This window comes from Bos taurus, chromosome 2, assembly GCF_002263795.3.
Source record: "Bos taurus isolate L1 Dominette 01449 registration number 42190680 breed Hereford chromosome 2, ARS-UCD2.0, whole genome shotgun sequence".
Classification (NCBI taxonomy): Eukaryota; Metazoa; Chordata; class Mammalia; order Artiodactyla; family Bovidae; genus Bos; species Bos taurus.
The window spans coordinates 25,537,182-25,557,097 of record NC_037329.1 but is presented as its reverse complement, the minus strand read 5'-3'; the positions used below and the strand labels follow the sequence as shown (position 1 = coordinate 25,557,097).

The 19,916-nt window shown below is 38.6% G+C and overlaps 1 protein-coding gene across 2 annotated transcripts in view; it reads left to right on the top strand.

The window, feature by feature from the left end:
- The first annotated feature begins 357 nt into the window (after window positions 1–357).
- The window catches only part of GORASP2 (golgi reassembly stacking protein 2), a 32,981-nt gene continuing 13,422 nt past the window's right edge, over window positions 358–19,916 (top strand). Inside the window, 5 exon segments of one of the 2 annotated variants that reach the window (NM_001038535.2) lie at window positions 358–585; window positions 14,340–14,420; window positions 15,900–16,103; window positions 16,790–16,876; window positions 17,540–17,670. In NM_001038535.2, the coding sequence (NP_001033624.2) occupies window positions 523–585; window positions 14,340–14,420; window positions 15,900–16,103; window positions 16,790–16,876; window positions 17,540–17,670 (566 nt within the window). In that variant the 5' untranslated portion in view covers window positions 358–522. 2 annotated transcript variants of the gene reach the window in all.

The following is a 19,916-nucleotide window of genomic DNA, read 5'->3' as shown; positions in this document are numbered from 1 at the left end:
CTGGTGGGCTGCTGTCTATGGGGTCACACACAGTCGGACATGACTGAAGTGACTTAGCAGTAGCAGCAGCTATTCTTTTCAGCAGGAGCCCCTTTCCGGCCTCTGGCCACCAGGGGGAGCTACAGTCGAGCAACCGTTCTTCAGGAACAGCGGGAACGCGTCTAGATGAATCTTGTCAAGCCAAGGGACCCGTAGCAAGGTACCAAGGCCGGATGAACCGTATTTCTGCTCTCTCGCGAGCATAAGTAGGCCTCACCCCGCCCTCCGCTCCAGGCTTCCCTCCTTCCTGGCCCGCGTGGCGCCTCAGACCCCTCCCGGTGACTCGCGGCAGGTGGCGCTGTCTGCGGCGTCGCAGCGGCCCTGGCTGCCGCGGTGACCATCTCCCAGCGGGCAGTGCGGCCCGGCTCTCCGGAGGCAGTGAGTGCCACGTCCCAAGTGCTACGCGGAGGAGCGGAGCGGACGGCGCGCGGGGGGCGGGGAGCAGCGCGGAACCCAGCCCGATCACACTGATCGCCCGCCGCCATGGGCTCCTCGCAGAGCGTCGAGATCCCAGGCGGGGGCACAGAAGGCTACCACGTCCTGCGGGTAAGGGCTTCGACAGCGGCCCGGGGGCCGCGGGCGGGAGGCGGGGCCCGGCCGCGGGGAGGCGGAGGCCCCGACGGACTTCTTCCCGGGGCAGCCAGGCCCGACCCCGCGAAGGAGCGGCGGTCTAGGGCGCATCGTTGGACAAGGCCGGCCCGGGAGGCCGCTCGTATCCTGCCTCCCTGGAGCGCCCGGGGTCCGCCGCTTTGGGAGGACGGGCTAGAAACCGAGGAGGCAGCAGGCGACTTGGCCGGGGTGGCCCAGGCGAGAGGGCAACCCTGACTCCTTTTTCTCTTCGCGGCCTTCTCAGCCCCCTCCCCTTTATTTTAGCTCTCAAAGTTAGGGAAGGCTCGGGGAGGGGGTGGGAGGAGCAAAGTCTGCAAAAGAGGTGATGGTGAAGGTAGCATTTGAATTTTCCAAGAAAAGGAAACCTGGAACCCGCAGACTAGAGGCGGGGGCTGAGACGGCTCGAGTTAATTCACTTCGGCGCTGCCTGGATGTCCGGAAAAGCCAGTTAGGCAACGAAACGAATTGCCTAGAAGTAGGTTTAACGGACTTAAACCTACTTGAATTTCACTGGATTTCTCTGTCTCCTGTGCCGCTGTTGACCTTCCCAACCCTCCTTTTCCACATTTCCTGGCGGGGGCAACTTCCGTTCTCCTTTTTCCTAAGGCTGCTCAGTGGATTTTAAGATTTAGATCCACAGTGTAAAAGGTAATGGAAAGGAACTTAAAAAAATCCAGGTAAGTAAAGGAAAGCAAGTGCAGTCACCAGGATGCAGAGAAACAGTATTTCGAAAGGCGTTTGCTCAGGCCCAGCTATGAACAGCCTGGGTTGTACAGAGCTGATCCTTTCCTCAAGGAATTGGAAGTCCTTTCCTCAAGGAAGTGGCAGTGTTGGTTGTGTGCTGTGACACCTGCGTGAGTGATAACATGATGGACTGTTAACAAAGTGGCCCCGATCCATGGTGCTATTTCAGGACATAATAGAGTGTAAATAGATACTAGCTCCTCAGCTTCTCACAAGAGCGTTTTTACTGAAAGTGGGAAAGTGCACTTCCTATTGCTGCGCTCATCTTCTGCCTTGGGTCCCATGTTTCAGGTGAGAGAACATCTCTTAAACTAAATTACCAGACATCTGCTTAATGGGGCTGTGATCGGTCACCTCTCTGATCTTCAGGATTATCACAGCTAGTTGTCCCTCCATTCTGCTAAAAATTCCTCTTGAAGCCACACTCTGGGTGTGTGGAAAGGATAATTTTCCCAGAAAATAAGGGGAATCTATATATAAATCATAATACCTTCCTGTTCCCTTTAGCTAAGCCAATCCCCAGGTGCCACACTGATGGGGGAAATGGAAGGAGAATTGTCAGATCCCAGATGTGAAGTGAAAGTTAGTGGCAGTATTTTTCTTTGTATTCTCTGGTTTGATTCCCAGCTCTCTGCTGTGGGGTTTGTTATCCAGTATTACGAGCTGATTGTGGCCGTGAATCTTTGGGGATTCATGATATTTTTATGATAACGTGTTCTAGGTAAAGCACAGTATTAAGGAATCTAAAAGTCTGTATGAAAGCTGTACACATCAAAAGGATTCCAGTTCGGTGACTTCTGTTAATGACTGTGGGATGTTAAACAAGTTGGAGTATTTTTTTTTTCTTCTTTTTTTTTACATAGGTGCACCTCAGTAAATCAGCATTCGTATTCAGTACTGCAGATATTATTAATCTATAAATATGGTTTTTAGAATTAGTAAGGACAACCTTAGTTTCCAGTCCACATCTGGAGCATAAATGTTGCAAAAGATGAAGTAATTCTTCTTTCATTTGAGTTTTATTAGAGGGAGCTTTAAAAATAGTAATGGTCATCTACTTTAGAATTTTTTTAAATGTTTCAGAGTTCCTAACCCACTCTGCCCCATTCTGTAATTGGTTTCTTTATCTTTGTTTTTAGAGGAGGAAAGTACTATGTTAAATCTCAACATATAAAAATCTTATTTCCATTTGTTATTGCCTAAATTGTGGTTGTATATTCTGTCTCTGGATTAGTGAGCTTGTAAACCAGAGTAAATATGACAGGATAATCATGGAATAAAATCACCCATGTTTAATAAGTTCTAGAATGGTTTAATTAAAAGCTAGTTTTCTTTAGTAATTCTTTGGCTGTTTCCTTGCTAGTGATAAAAACTTGTGTAAGTGTTTTGAAATACCAGTTTATAGTGCACACATATCCATTGCTAGTTATTATGTTATTTTTAAATTGTATTCCTACAATTCATAGGTTGAACTTTCTGTTTTTTCCATTATTTTTCTAGATCTGTTGTTAGATTCTGCTTTAAAAAAGTACTTAGGAGACAACTTTGAAGTGATTCCAGATTTTCTGCTATGAATAATTTACTTTTTATCTTTTATGTATTAATGCACATTTTCATGTTGTGATCGTATTACATACCCAACTCTCCATACTTAACCTAGAAGTGACCGATACAGTTTATGTATCCTTTCAAAAGTGCTTTATGCATGTAAAACAATCAACACCCCATCCCCAACTTTTAACTCTGTTTTCTTTTATAACTGTTAGAATCACATGATACATACTGTTAAACATCCTGGTCTTCTTAATGTGGAAGAGCATCGTCTCTGTCTTTCTGTAGCAGCACACAGAGATTGGCTTCTCACTTTCTCTTAGCTCCTTAGTGAATCTGTTGTAATATAGTTTGGTTAAGCACCACCCCCTGGTGTTAGACACTTAGTTTTTCTAGTCTTTTGTTGTTACAGGTATTTATCTACAACCTTAAATGCTACCTTTTATCTTCACTGAATTGTATTTCCCCATATTAGTGAATTCTAATGTCTAGTTATATAAACATTGGTCTCCATTTTAGTAAATTGCTACATTGTTTTCTGATTATCAGCATGTGTATTAGAAATCATTTGGATAAGTTCAAAAAGTTTAACAAAGAACCTCAATTACCTGTAATCTTACCATCTAAAGGTAACTACTGTTAAAATTTTTTCCCATCCTTTTTTTTTTTCCTGTGACTAACATTGCCCCTTAGCCATGTTTCACAAAGATTTTGAGTAATTTAACATATTTAAGTATATTACAGTACGGCCAAAAGTTATCATAGGATGTTAGCTTTACAACTTATCCAACAGCTGAGGAACTGTTAAATAAATTCGGGCCTAACTGCAAATTGGAATGCTATGCATTCAGTGAAAACTATGTTTCAAAACACTGTGGGTTCATAGATGTGCCTTCATGTATGTGTATGTGCATATACATTCAAGTGCCCAGGAAAATGGAAAGCTAAAAAGCCAGGATATTAAAAGGATAATTGGTGGATGGCAACATTTTTATTCTTTTATTTTCCCAACATGTTCACAGTGACTGAAATATTTATATATTTTTTAAAAATATAGTTATAAAAATTATTTTTTAAAGTGGACTACCAGTATAAGATTTTAAAATTTGGTGAGAAGCTTCCTTTTAAAAACACCGTTATAGGAAATTTCCTGGCAGACTCCATAAGCCGCGTGGTAAGCCCAAAAGAAAAAGAAAAGAAAAATAACATTATATTTTGGATTTCCATATGGATTGGGTCTGATTCTGTGTTCACCATGCATACCACTTTTATTCCCATTCTCTAATCCTAACATAAAGCAGGAGAAATGTTAGCCAGGACTTCTCAGCCTTGTTAGAAGTTACTACAGTTGAAGTAACTGTATTTAATAGAGAATTCTTGCCTAGATTTTCTGTTATCAAGTGAAACCGTCAAGGCCATTTTCAGAATTTTTGGAGTTGCCTTATGGGTGCCCCTTGTAAGATGTTTCTAAATTAAAATATTCAAATTAATTCTACTCTGCACTTCATACTCTTTGAAATGGGGGATATCTGAGGACATTCTGGAGCCGATGTTCACAACAGTATGGGGACATGGAAAATGTCATGTTCACTATTCCTTATAATTTCCTCCGAGAGAGATTTTGAGATGATGGAAGTTTTGAAGGAAAGGCCATTGAGATGAATTGCGGCTCTAGTGTAATAACAGGCCTCTATCTTCTGAGCCATTTGCTGGATACTGGGCAGTATTAGGTATTCTCCTTAGAGGATAAAGGGACAGTAAGTGAAATTATTTCTATAGAAAACAATACCAAGACCATATCTACTGTTATATAGATGTGCTCTTTCTTAATGGTACCTAAGTAATCTACATTACATCCTGCAAGATTTCAACTTCATTCTTATTTTGAGAAAATGAAATCCCATTATTTCATAGTCATAATTTTTTTTATTCTAACACGGTATTTAACTTTTTTAACTCATACCCCCATTTGAAAAACATAAAAATCTCACTATTAGCCCCTTCTCTTTTCACTCACTCTGAAAACAATGGGTGCAAAAAGAAAACAGTGGGTTATTTGATATTTTCCAAATATGATCTTATAATGAAAAAAGTTTTATAAGCACCATTTAAAGATTTTAACCTGCTCCCAAAATTGACCTCTGCTAGTAAAAGGCTATGAATTGTTTCATAAACATATTTTGCTTTCAAATGTAGAATCAGAATACTTCATTTATTACGAATGTTTTACTTGACTTTTATATTTTTTCCTATCTCCTTTCGAAGAGTTGGGTTGCTTTTCTGGGTGCCTGATGTCCTCTGCCGGCATTCAGGAGTTGTTTTGTGGAATTTACTCGACGTTTAAATGCTCTTTTGATGAATTTGTGGGGGAGAAAGTGTTCTCCCCGTCCTACTCCTCTGCCATCTTGGCTCCTCCCTGAATGTTTTACTTAAGCTTTGGTGACGCTAGTGGTAAGGAACCTGACATAAGAGATGCTGGTTCGATCCCTGGGTCAGGAAGATCCTCTGAAGAAGGAAATGGCAGCCCACTCCAGTATTCCTGCCTGGGAAATTCCATGGCCAGAGGAGCCTGGCGGGCTGCAGTTTATGGGGCCACAGAGAGTCAGACACAACTGAGTGACTGAGCACAGGCACACAGGAGTGTTTTGTTCATTATAAGAAATACAGTGTAGGTGAACCTTAGGACACTTTTAGGAGTTGTCAGTATCATTGAACATAAACTTTTTCCAATATTAAAAAGCCTCAAACAAATTAATACCGTCATGTTGTTTGTATACCCTTATATATTTTTTATGATGAAGAGTATTCTTACATATGGACTTAAGGATCCTCGTTTGGAGAGACCTGTTCTTGGTGGGTGATTATGGTTTCTGGCTCTGGACATTAAGTAGTAAAGTACACAGAACTGGCTTTAGTGGCTTTCTGGGTCAAATATTGACAGGGCTTTTAAATAATTACCGTGAAGTTTTCATAAGAATTGAACTTAGAAAAACCACTAACATCAGTATATTCATTTTGTTGGCTTTAATATTCTACCAAAATGGTTAATTATATTGCTTGATAACACTAGTAAAATATCAGGTAGCAATCTAAGTAGAAAATATCCATAAAGATTTGACATGTGCTTTAGAATCTGACTGTAGCTTGCCTTGCGAGCTGTAGATTATCAAGTAAGATCATTTTTTTCTCCACAATATATGCAAAGCTAAAGGACTTACTTTGGGAGACTGTACTTCCTTTTGACATTGCATATAAATTTACTACAGCATGAAGAGAATGGTGCTGGGGTTCTTTGGGTTTTGCTTGTGTGTTTGTTTTTTTTAAGCACTAGTGAGAAGGCATTTAAGCACATTTTCGGCAACAAGGAACCTTGTGGACATGGATGGATACATTGAGAAACTATCCTAACCGACCATTGGAAACCACCCTCACGAATCACTAGATTCTAGTGTCATTCCACCAATTCATTGTTTTTCCTTGGACAAATCCTTGAACTTCTTTGAGCTTTGTTCTTTTTATCTGAAAAGTGGGGAGAGTAGGAATGCCTCCTCCAGTAGTAATGCCTTTTTTAAAAAACTAAAAACCACATCAAATAGTGTATATGAAAATACTTTGGAAAAACATTGAGCACATTGTTTATTAAAACTGTGCCATCCACCACCTCATTGGTTAATTTGAAGATTAAATGGCATATTCCATGTAAAGCACTTAACATAGGGTCTGGAATGTGATTAAAAACTCAATAAATGTTAGCTGGTGCCTTTATGAGCATTTACAGTATTTTGTCACCCATTGAGAACCACTACTGTAGTGACAATACTTTAAACTTGTAAACATTTTAAATAGTATTTCCACTTAGTCACTCAGCAGCTACTTTTGTCCGTGTACCTAACCATGTACTTTAATGCTGTTCTAAGTTTTGGATCAGATCTGACCCATTCTTTTATAAATGTGCTTAATTTTTGAAGATCCTCGTTCTAGAGGAAATTTTATATCTGTATGTTAAAAGACAGATGAGTGCCAGTGTTCTTTTCATTGCTTTGCCATTTTTGTTACTGAACACGTGAACTAAAATGACTAAAAGTCTATATGATTAAAACGATCTTGTTGAGTTTGATCTACACTATAGAATCAGTAGATAGCTTAGCAAGAGACTTCTTTCTTGCTGAGTCATTAGATCTTAAAAACTATCTAGTCAGCCTCCTCACTGTACAGCTAAAGAAAAGGAACAGGAGAGATTATTGCCTGAGGTCACAAAGCAAGTTTTCTTTCCCTAAGAAACAAGTACCTGAGTTGATATTTGAAGAGTATAAAAGGAGGTGGCATGTTGTCAGAGTTTTAGTTTCTTTTGCAGCAGACTGATTTCTTTTAATATCGTTTTTCTAACCTACAGATCTATTCTAGAAAGCTATTATATAGTGATGGGTTTTTACTTCATTTAGTTATCCGAATTTTATTTCTAATTGCTCTATATGTTACAAGTTATAGGGTCAGAATCAGGAGAGCAATATCTTTTGAGTTATTTTGGTAGAGCATGTGAGAAGAAATGTTTTAACAGGTGAGCCTTGAACTCTTCTAGTCTGTTTCAAAATTATTTACCACACAATTGTGAGCGCGTGCATGGGTGCTCAGTCACTTGAGTCGTGTCTGACTCCTTGCAACCCCATGGACTGCAGCCCACCAGGCTCCTTTGGCCGTGGAATTCTCCAGGCAAGAATACTGGAGTGGGGGTTGCCATGCCCTCTTCCAGGGTATCTTTCTGATGCAGGGATCGAACCCACATCTCCTGTATACCAGCCAGAAGCTTGGATATCTTTGCATATAAGCTTATAAAACAGCTCGTCTGGTGGTATCCTGTGTTCAGAAAGTAGTGTGTGGTTTCCTTTCCTTGCTTTAAGGTATTAGTTCTGTATCCTTTAGATGGAAGTGCAAAGTAAAGAGATGAATACCTCACTGGAAATCAACCCAGTGTGGAACGATTAGGTCTGTACACAAAGAAGTCAATCACAAAGATCACATGTTGAATGATTTTATATGAGATGTCCGGAATAGGCAAATCCATAGAAACAGGAACTAGGATAGTGGTTACCAGGGTCTGGGGTGACGAGGAGCGGCTGTTTAATGGGTACAGACTCTTCCTGGGGTGACCCTTACTAAGGCTGAGTTTTTGGTACTTCTCTATTTTGACATTTGTCAGTTCTGTCATGATTCACTAAATCGATCTCAGAATCCACTGAAACTGCCTGTAGTGATTGAGTGAATCCACATTAGGGATTATTTATGTATAGTTGGTGATTCAGAATCCAGCTTCCAATCACTGGTGCTAATTTATTTTTATGTAGTAGAGATGGCTGCCCCTTCACTATGCAGTTTCTGTCATAAACTCACCTTTTGCTTCTTGGAAGAGTATAAAATGTGTAGCAAATGCCATGTTGCGTATTGTAGCTGTTTTTTCTAGAGTGCTTATGGAGAAGTGTTTCTTTTTATGTCGTTAAAAAGAATGAGTGTTAGAGCAAGTTACTTTGTGGCCTTTACATTGGGCTCAGTCCTTTTAGACTTAATTGCTGGCTTTCAAACTGTGTCCCTTGTAGGTGAGGTGTTAGGTGTATGTTCTTAAGATTGTGATTTCATTTCTACTTTTTGGATAGAAGGACCATATCTTAAGACTTTTTATACGTAAGTGTACTGCCTGATGAATTTTTCAGAAACAACACACTCGTGTAACCAGCATTCTTTCCCTTTCTGGTCACACCCTTCAGTTCAGTTTAGTCGCTCAGTCACGTCCTACTCTTTGCGACCCCATGGACTGCAGCACGCCAGGCCTCCCTGTCCATCACCAACTCCCGGAGTTTACTCAAAGTCATGTCCATTGAGTCGGTGATGCCATCCAACCATCTCATCCTCTGTTGTCCCCTTCTCCTCCTGCCTGCAATCCCTCCCAGCATCAAGGTCTTTTCAAATTAGTCAGTTCTTCGCATTAGGTGGCCAAAGTATTGGAGTTTCAGCTTCAACATCAGTGCTTCCAATGAATACTCAGGACTGATTTCCTTTAAGATGGACTGGTTGGATCTCCTTGCAGTCCAAGGGACTCTTCATGAGTCTTCTCCAACACCACAGTTCATAAGCATCAATTCTTCGGCGCTCAGCTTTCTTTATAGTCCAACTCTCACATCCATACATGACTACCGGAAAAACCATAGCCTTGAGTCATCGGACCTTTGTTGGCAATGTAATGTCTCTGCTTTTTAATATGCTGTCTGGGTTGGCCATAGCTTTTCTTCCAAGGAGCAAGCGTCTTTTAATTTCATGGCTGCCGTCACCATCTGCGGTGATTTTGAGCCCAAGAAAATGAAATCTGACACTGTTTCCACATTCTCCCCACCTGTTTGCCATGAAGTGATAGGACCAGATGCTGTGATCTTCGTTTTTTGAATGTTGAGTTTTAAGCCAGCTTTTTCACTCTCTTTCACCTTCATAAAGAGGTGAGAGTTCCCTCTTCACTTTCTGCCATTAAAGTGGTATCATCTGCATATCTGAAGTTGTTACTTCTCCTGGCTGTCTTGATTCCAGGTTGTGATTAATCTGGCCGGGCATTTTGCATGATGTGCTTTGCATGTAAGTTAAATAAGCAGGGTAACAATATACAGCCTTGATGTACTCCTTTCCCAATTTTGAACCAGTCCATTGTTCTTTTGTTTAGTATCTGCTAAAACCTTTTCTCCATTTCTTTAAGTTGTCTGTCTTCTTTTTTAAACAGATTTATTGAGCTTATAATTTACATACCATTAAAATCATGTTTTAAACTTTACAGTACAGTGGTTGTTTAGTATATTCACAGAGTTGTGCAACCATCATTAGTATCTTCATTCAGGACCTTTTTATCACCCCAGAAAGAAACTACATACCCATTAGCAGCTGCTCTCTGTTCCCCCTGCTCCCATCCCCTGGTCACTAGTAATCTCCTTTCTGTGGATTTGCCTATCCTGGACATTTCTTATAAATGGAATTACATATTATATAATCTTTGTGACTAGCTTCTTTCACTTAGCGCAGTGTTTTCAGGGTTCACTCATGTCTTAGCATGTGTTAATACTTAATTTCTTTTTATTGCCAAATCATATTCCATTCTGTAAGTACCACATTTAGTTTATTCATTCATCAGTTGAAGGACATTTGGCTTATTGTCACTTTCTGGCTATTATGAATAGCACAGATATGAAATTTGTGTGCAGGTTTTTACACAGACATGTTTATTTCTCCTGGTTATATACGTAGAAATGAAAATGCTAGGTCACGCAATAAGTCTGTGTTTAACATTTTGAGGATCTGCAAAACTTTTCCACAGAGGCTGCACCATTTTACATTTCTACCATCAGTGTGTGAGGATTCTAGTTTCCCTACGTCCTTACCAATCCTTGTTACTGTCTTTTTACTTTAGCAGTTTTTGTGAACGTGATGTGGTGTCTTATTGTGGTTTCACTCTTCCTTTTTGATTTGTAGTAGTTTGGGATTTGTTCTAAATGCAATTCCTTTGTTGAATACGTAGCATATCTTTTCACTCTCTTAATTGTGTCTTTGATGAGCAGAAGTTCATAGTTTCAGTAAAGTTTGTCAAGTTTAAAAAAAAATTATGGTTAGCTTTTTGTGTTTGGTTTAAGAAGTCTTCATACTTGATGATCCAAAAGATGTTCTCTTGTTTTTCTCTAAAAGCTTCTTTGTTTTACCTTTTATGTTTAGATCTGCTATCCATACGGATTTGAGTTTTGAGAGACAACATTAAGAAAATGATTTGTCTCCTCTTAGCTAACTAATGTTCTGTGTCTTTTCCTCTTTTTATTTTTTTTTTAAGGAGTGAGAGAATTAGTACATAGCCAGAAAAATAATGCAGTGTCCAGGAATTAATAGCTTAAAAAAATTTGCCCTCAGGTGGTAGTTTGTGGAGATAGAAAGTTGAACTTAAGATTTGTATGACTCTTATCATATGTCAGAGACTTCACTAGGCATTTCATGAAGTTAAACTCATGCAATCTCTACATTATTCTTCCAAAGTAGATGTTGTTCTCTCTTCCTTGCAAATGAGGAAATTGAGACCCAGGATGGTAAACTTTTCCCAGCTCAAAAAGCTATTAAGTAGGCAAACCATGACTCAAAATCAAGAGGGTTTTTGTTCTAAAACTCTTTTATCTTTTCACTGTACATTTTTTCAAAGTCATGTAAAATCTTAATTATTAAACTTTCAGATTTAATTTATCCATCTTAAACTTGCATGATATTTGGCCCATGATATTTAGCCCATGGAGCCAGGTATATGTATTTTTTCTTTTTTTTTTTCTTTTGTAATTAAGATGGTTCAGGAAGCTGGCGATGAATCAACAGTCAAGAGATCTCTCACAGGGGACAAGGTAGTGGAGTGATAATCTAATGCTTGAGAGATTAGATGCCTGAAAGAGTCTCATCAGTGGATAATATTGCCAGAGAAACTTGCCTGTGTGGATGTTTAATTTGCGGTGTTGTAGAGTTTATTTTCCATGCTATAAAATGTAGGAAGTTCTGCTTTAAACAGGGTCAAAGAGAGCATTTTCTAGGGCTCCCTCTGCTGGCTTCCTAGCCATAGTTAAGTAAAATACCTCATTGCCAGAGTTGTACTAACAATGTAAATAAATTTAGGAAAGAAATTAATTTCAGGGTCCATTAGAAACAGATTGATGTTTGTCGTAGATGAAAATGAAAACTAGGGAAAGGATTATCTTGGTTTATTTATGTTAGAATCCAAATTTAGCTATTGAATCTTTTGAATTCTGGGGAAGAATAATCCTAATGGTATTGGAGACTTTCTGTTTCAAACAGATAGTGGTAAAACTTGATACTTAGAGGGTGGCACGATAAGAATCAGTGTGTGGGATCACCTTTCTAGGCTGATGACATTACAAAGGTATTGGTAAAGGTAAACTGTTGGCAGCCTCAGCGGAGAAGTCTGAAATTGATCAACGGACTACTTGGTTTCTTTAAAAAAAAAAAAAAAGTGGTAATTTGGAAACACTCTGAATCAGAGAATTATTTGATTAGATGTGGACCCTATTACATGAGAAATTCCTCTCTGAGGGGCCTTCTAGGGTCTACAGTAGCTATCTTCTTTTCACACCTCAGGCATTTCACACCTAAATGATAGGAACCTAACAGACAGGCATTTTACACCTAGAGGATCGTGACCTTTTGCCAGCTAGCTGTGACTCAACCTCTCGGTTCTTATAGCAGCTCTAGGCAGCCACCCTTTCCCTTTTTGAGTTGCCATTTAAGGAGAAATCTGTGTGCCATTTTGGGTTCTAGACATTTTGCTTGATAAAATATGGAATATAAAATAAGCCCCATTTAAGAAAAGGGTATAAAGAAAATTAGCAGGTATGTACTGATTATTAGAACCAACACCTTTAAATAATAAATCTTTTTGATATTTAACTTGTTTAATTTACAAAAATGGTTTTAGTCCCACATTTGCAGGAAATTTTACTTAAAGCAAGATCAGTTTTAGTAAGTTAAACATTGAGCCATTTTTATAACTATTCCTTACTATGACAAATGAAGAAAATCTAGTTTTTACTTCTTTGGAGGCAATAATAGTATAATTTGGCTTTAAATGAATAAAAGGTAGTATTAATTCAAAAATAATGAATGTATCATCAGTTCAAGATTAAGTCTCATTTGTGAAGTCTGGTATTAGAAGAACATATTCTGGGAACAACTTGGGTTCTGTTTTGAAAGTATTCATATGATTTGTTACTGTGTGAATAGCTGCAGATTTGTGTGTGGATGGATGTGAATCTTTTATTTGCATTAGCCTCAGAATTGATTATTAAAACTGGGCTATTACAGAGGATCAGCCTACAAATATCAATGCAAACTCTCTTCATGGGATAGTTTTGACAGTATTTAGTAACATCAAGCAGAATAAAAATTCTTAAAACATTTTGAAAATATTTTAGAGGAAATGCAAAATTGTTTCTATTAAGTTTTTGCTCTTTTGTCATATCACTGCCATTACTAGCTCCTGATATTTGTGTTATTGCGGATTTAGGAAGTTTAATAGTTTATTTTAATGCATTTCAAATTTGAGATGCTAAACATTTGAGTTGTTGAGAAGCTAGGTAAATCTTAATCTTCCAAGTAAAATCCTCTGTAAGTCTAGTTCCATTCTCTCTTTCCATCCTTCTTACTGGACTAATGGTTAATAAGATAAACTTTTGAATTTCATCCCTACCATTTCCCTACTTTGAGACCATGCTGCTGCTGCTGCTGCTAAGTCGCTTCAGTCATGTCCGACCCTGTGCGACCCCATAGACGGCAGCCCACCAGGCTCCCCCTGGGATTCTCCAGGCAAGAACACTGGAGTGGGTTGCCATTTCCTTCTCCAATGCATGAAAGTGAAAAGGGAAAGTGAAGTCGCTTAGTCGTGTCCGACTCTTTGCGACCGCATGGACTGCAACCTACCAGGCTCCTCCGTCCATAGGCAAGTCCTAAAATGATTTCTTCACCTGTAAAATAAAAGAATTGCAAAAATCCATTGTTTTAACACTTTATTTGGGTCATGGAGACACCCTTTAAGAATCTGATGAAAGCCTGAAAACTGCTGATTCGCACAGAATGTTGCACATAGTTCATTTCTGTCCCCTCCCACCTTGTTGTCTCCAGCTAGCTACAGTATCCTCATTTTTCATTCTTTTGGGTTTTTACTCATATTGTTCTTTCAGCTTTCAGGTGTTTTTTCTCATCCCCCTTATCCTTCCTTAGTTCTACCCTCCTTTTAAAGCACAATTCAAATGTCATTTTTTTCCCTAGGAAACTTCTTCACTCAGATTTAACCTCTCCCTTAGAACTTTGTGCGTGTGACTCTCAACCTGTTGGCTTTCGTATTACAGTTATTAGAGGTCCGTGTGTCCTCTGTCTCCCCTTCTTCTTGCCTGTTGCTCAGCAGATAAATGTTTTCCTAACAGTAGCTGTGTTCCTACATTAGTTTTGTAACCAAATGGTACCTTGCTAGTAGTAGTCATGCGATAAATAGAATAAATTAATTTGAATTTGCCACTTGGTTGTGATGATTAACTGTCTGCTATGTCGTGTGCTAAATGCTGGGAGCATTGTCTCCTCCCACCCCCTAAAAAGTGGAAAGTATGTGAAATAGAACCAGAGGGAAAACCTCATACATGAGATGAGTTTAAAGAATGAGTAGAATTTAGGGAGCTGCAGAGACATTATCTGGAAGATAAGAGAAATGAGAAAACTACTGAGTACCTATATTTTCTCTTAAATGAGATTAATCTGTTTTAACTGAAGTGATAGATATTAAACTTTAGCTTTTAATTCATAATTAAGCTTTGCATTTTTCATTTTTGTTTTCACAGGTACAAGAAAATTCCCCAGGACATAGAGCTGGACTGGAGCCATTCTTTGATTTTATTGTTTCTATTAATGGTTCAAGATTAGTAAGTTCAGCTTTTTGTAGTTTCACCTATGATATTTTGTCATCTTTTGAAAATAGAGTTTTTCAGATTATCTGAGATGGATATTTATTTATTCATTAGTTACAAACAGTACATAGAGTATGATATCAATAAAATAACCATGTGTTAGTAAAGGTGAGAATGTCAAATATATTGATAGAATACTACACCTCACACTCCAGTGATTAGTTTAGGGGGAGGAAGAAAGACACTGGAGACTTCTATTTATTTATTTTTTAAGCAGAAAGATGTGATTTTGTTGCTTTTTCAAAAATGTCAGACTTTTGTAGGTTATTGACAAATGATTTAGTAAAGACTCATTCTCAAATAACTTGCCAATTTTCTTGTCACTCAGTCCCCTCATATAGAAATAGTGTTATAAAACTAGACAGAGATGTGTTCCAAAAGTGCAGACTTAAAACCAGTTTTAAAAGTTGCTTTAGTTTACATGTAGGAAAGTCCAATAGGAAGGAAACTGTATTATAATTTCAGTAGATTCTTATGACAGTAGATTCTGTTTGGTAGGTTTTTCACAACAGTCTAAGTTTTTGTTCATTACTTACTGACATCTCTTACACAATGGCCTTTATTCATTTACATAGTGAAATATTTAACATACTATTTCCTACCAGTTTGTACTAAGTGTATATGTGAGGAGTAAAGTCCAAAATTAAACTTTAACTCCAGCAATGTTTTAGATTTTAAAATCAGTCACTCCAACTCTGTTAGTAATATGTCTTCTTGTGGAGTATTTAGAGTTTTTTATCGTTGAAGCCCTGGATCATTTCAAATAATGCTGGGCTGCAAATTCCATAATTCTATTAGAAAAAAGTCAGAAGCTGTTGCTAATGTTACTGAACACAAGTTTGTGTGCCTGACACACAGTGAGGCCAAACAACACCGAAATGTTAAGAGTGTACAGCAAAGAAAGGTTTATTCCAGGACCAAGCAAGGAAAACTGGTGGTTCCTGCTCAGAAAAACCCAGACTCCCTGAAGGGTTTCAGCAAAGCATTTTTGAAGTCAAGGTGAGGGAGGGGTATCCCAGGGTTGTGGTCAACTCATGCACAGTTCCCTGATTGGTTGGTGGTTGAAGGTCTGTGGCTACCTGCTTATAATCTTCAAGTCATTGTTTCTTGCTTTTGGTGGTAGTTTTTAGCATCTGAAAAACTTAGGAAATATGCATGAGATCCTATAATCTGGGTACTTGAGAGAGGAGCTACAGCAGAGGATATGGAGGAAGGCCTGTCCAGAGGCCCTGTAGAGTCCTACTCGGTTACACTAACATAAGTTCCTAATTTCTTGACATTCTTTTACTTTGAGGAATATTTGAGTGTTAATGAAACCTCTACTTATTGAATATTTTATTTACATTAGTTATTATTTCTCCAATAGGGCCATTGTATGCTTAAGCTAATTAGCATTAGATTTTTATTTATTAAGAAAAATTTCTATGTTTACAGAATAAAGACAATGATACTCTTAAAGATCTACTGAAAGCAAATGTTGAAAAACCTGTGAAGATGCTTATCTACAGTAGTAAAACACTGGAGCTGCGAGAGACCTCAGTTACACCAAGTAACATGTGGGGTGGCCAGGGCTTGTTGGGAGTCAGCATTCGTTTCTGCAGCTTTGATGGGGCAAATGAAAACGTTTGGCATGTGTTGGTATGTATCAACTGTGAGCTGTTAGCAGTTTAAGAAACAGTGTAGAAAGGTGTTTTAATAGTGGTTGTTTCCAATTTGGGAGACTGTAGGGCTATTATTATTATTAGGCTACTTTTAGTTTCTGAAAATCAAAATTGCTTTTAAAATATGTCTTAATAAAAAAGAAAAACAGCTTGAGAAAGAAAAGCAAATATAATGCCTAAAATTTTTTTCTAATGATTTATCCATTAGAAGAAGTTAAATTAAAGCAAATAGCTGCAGAAATATTTTAAATATTTATAAAAATATTGTTGGGTTTTTTTATGTTTGGGAGATTTAAATAGGTGTATCCTATAGCTTCTGATCTGACATTGTCTCTAATAAGACAAATATAGAGTTTAAATTACTCTAATGAAGGACTGAACTATACAGTTTGGAAGATTATTTTATATACAGTAATTTAATGGGGAAGTTTCGCTAGTGGCTCAGCAATAAAGAACCCTCCTGCCAATGCTGGGGACATGGGTTCGGTCCCTGGGTCAGGGAGATCCCCTGGAAGAGGAAATGGCAACCCACTCCAGTATTCATGCCTAGCAAATCTCATGGACAAAGGAGCCTGTCCGGCTACAGTCCATGGGGTCATAAAAGAGTTGAACAAGACCTAGTGACTAAACAATAACAACAGGTTTTATTCCACTTCATCCTAGGAAGTGGAATCAAATTCTCCTGCAGCACTGGCTGGTCTTAGACCTCACAGTGATTATATCATTGGAGCAGATACAGTCATGAATGAGGTAATTAATTTGTTTATTAATACTAAAAATAATTTAACATTTTCTCATTAATGTATAAATTCAAGTATATTTGCATATTTTACATTCAGAGTTGAAATTTAGGTCTTTGCTAATCAAGATAGCTTATGCTCCAGGGTGTTAAACAGAAATATGGAAGATGTCTCTTGTACCTCAAGATTAAATTAAATCCTCATTTTGATTATTGATTTCATTTTCTCTTTTTCTAAGGTAGCAAAATTGGCTTAGTTCTATTAGTTGGATCCTTTTCCTTGTCTGTTAGCTAATGGAAATATGTATTACTCAATTACAAATGACAGGAAAAAAAGGTGCCCAGATAACCAGCTCTTAATAATAGGAAGAAAGCAGAATATGTTGAATTTGGGTGTGGAAAACTTTTACTCAATTACTGACTAGGTCTTACAGAACTGAACATGAGGCCTTGCGTTGTATAGGTAGGCATTAATAATACTGATTTAAGAAATGCTTTTTATGCCTAGGGGCGGGGCCCAGGATCTGGTTTTTGTGTGTGTTTTGTTGTTGTTGTTCTTTTAAGTGTGTGTTTGTTTGTTTTAAATATTAACTAGGTTTGATATCTACTATTTGAGACCTACTTATTCAAAAATTCAGGAACAAAAACATTTTTCTTCTGTAATGCTTTTGCAGTCTGAAGATCTGTTCAGCCTTATTGAAACACATGAAGCAAAACCATTGAAACTTTATGTGTATAATACAGACACTGATAACTGTCGAGAAGTGATTATTACACCAAATTCTGCATGGGGTGGAGAAGGCAGGTAAGGTCACTTTTTTTAGACTAAGTTACAACTGCTTAAATTTACCAGTCAGATATGTTGTAAGCATTGTTTTTAGTTTGAAATAAGTTACTGGTTTATAGTAAAACTTCTCGAGAAAAGGAAAGAGCCAACCACAATTTAGTGAGCATGGTACACAAACTCTAGTCCTTTTTTTTTTTTTAACTCATAAGCACAGAATAGGAAAGACTAGAGATCTCTTCAAGAAAATTAGAGATGCCAAGGGGACATTTCATGCAAAGATGGGCTCCATAAAGGACAGAAATGGTATGGACCTAACAGAAGAAGAAGATATTAAGAAGAGGTGGCAATAATACACAGAAGAACTGTACAAAAAAGATCTCACAACCCAGATAATCATGATGGTGTGATCACTCACCTAGAGCCAGACATATTAGAATGTGAAGTCAAGTGGGCCTTAGAAAGCATCACTATGAACAAAGCTAGTGGAGGTGATGGAATCCAGTTGAGCTATTTCAAATCCTGAAAGATGATGCTGTGAAAGTACTACACTCAGCATGTGAGCAAATTTGGAAAACTCAGCAGTGGCCACAGGACTGGAAAAGGTCAGTGTTCACTCCAATCCCAAAGAAAGGCAATGCCAGAGAATGCTCAAACTACCGTACAATTGCACTCATCTCACACACTAGTAAAGTAATGCTCAAAATTCTCCAAGCCAGGCTTCAGCAATACATGAACCGTGAACTTCCAGATGCTCAAGCTGGTTTTAGAAAAGGCAGAGGAACCAGAGATCAAATTGCCAACATCCACTGGATCATGGAAAAAGCAACAGAATTCCAGAAAAAGATCTATTTCTGCTTTATTGACTATGCCAAAGCCTTTGACTGTGCGGATCACAATAAACTGTGGAAAATTCTGAAAGAGATGGGAATACCAGACCACCTGACCTGCCTCTTGAGAAACCTATATGCAGGTCAGGAAGCAACAGTTAGAACTGGACATGGAACAACAGACTGGCTCCAAATAGGAAAAGGAGTTCGTCAAGGCTGTGTATTGTCACCCTGCTTATTTACCTTATATGCAGAGTACATCATGAGAAATGCTGGACTGGAAGAAGCACAAGCTGGAATCAAGATTGCCGGGAGAAATATCAATAACCTCAGATATGCAGATGACACCACCCTTATGGAAGAAAGTGACAAAGAACTAAAGAGCCTCTTGATGAAAGCGAAAGCGGAGAGTGAAAAAGTTGGCTTAAAGCTCAACATTCAGAAAACGAAGATCATGGCATCTAATCCCATCATTTCATGGGAAACAGATGGGGAAACGGTGGAAACAGTGTCAGATTTTATTTTTTTGGGCTCCAAAATCACTGCAGATGGTGATTGCAGCCATGAAATTAAAAGATGCTTACTCCTTGAAAGGAAAGTTATGACCAACCTAGATAGCATCTTCAAAAGCAGAGACATTACTTTGCCAACAAAGGTCCATCTAGTCAAGGCTATGGTTTTCCCAGTGGACATGTATGGATGTGAGAGTTGGACTGTGAAGAAAGCTGAGCGCCGAAGAATTGATGCTTTTGAACTGTGGTGTTAGAGAAGACTCCTGAGAGTCCCTTGGACTGCAAGGCGATCCAACCAGTCCATCCTAAAGGAGATCAGTCCTGGGTGTTCTTTGGAAGGAATGATGCTGAAGCTGAAACTCCAGTACTTTGGCCACCTCATGCGAAGAGTTGACTCATTGGAAAAGACTGGGAGGGATTGGGGGCAGGAGGAGAAGGGGACGACAGAGGATGAGATGGCTGAATGGCATCACCGACTCGATGGACATGAGTTTAAGTAAACTCCAGGAGTTGGTGATGGACAGGGAGGCCTGGTGTGCTGCAATTCATGGGGTCGCAAAGAGTCGGACACGACTGAGCAACTGAACTGAACTGAAGCACAAACCAACTTTTTCATTTTGTTATTTTAGTAAAATAGTTTTCAGTTTTATTTTCCCAGGTCTCTCCTCAGCAGTGGGACAATACAGTGTAACTTTCTCTAGCTGCTGGGAAAATTTCTTAGCACTTGAAGGAAACTGTTGGCTTTCAGAAATGAACAGACCAATTTCCACTAAAATGTAGACAAAATTGAAACAGCAAAAAGCAGTTTAGAAGAGGGTCAAGCCAAACAGAAAAGCAAATTTTATAAAATCAGTTTTCTGGGACTTTTCTTCAAGTCAGTTTCCTAATTTCAAAAAGTCAAAGCACAGCATTCCTACTTAATATT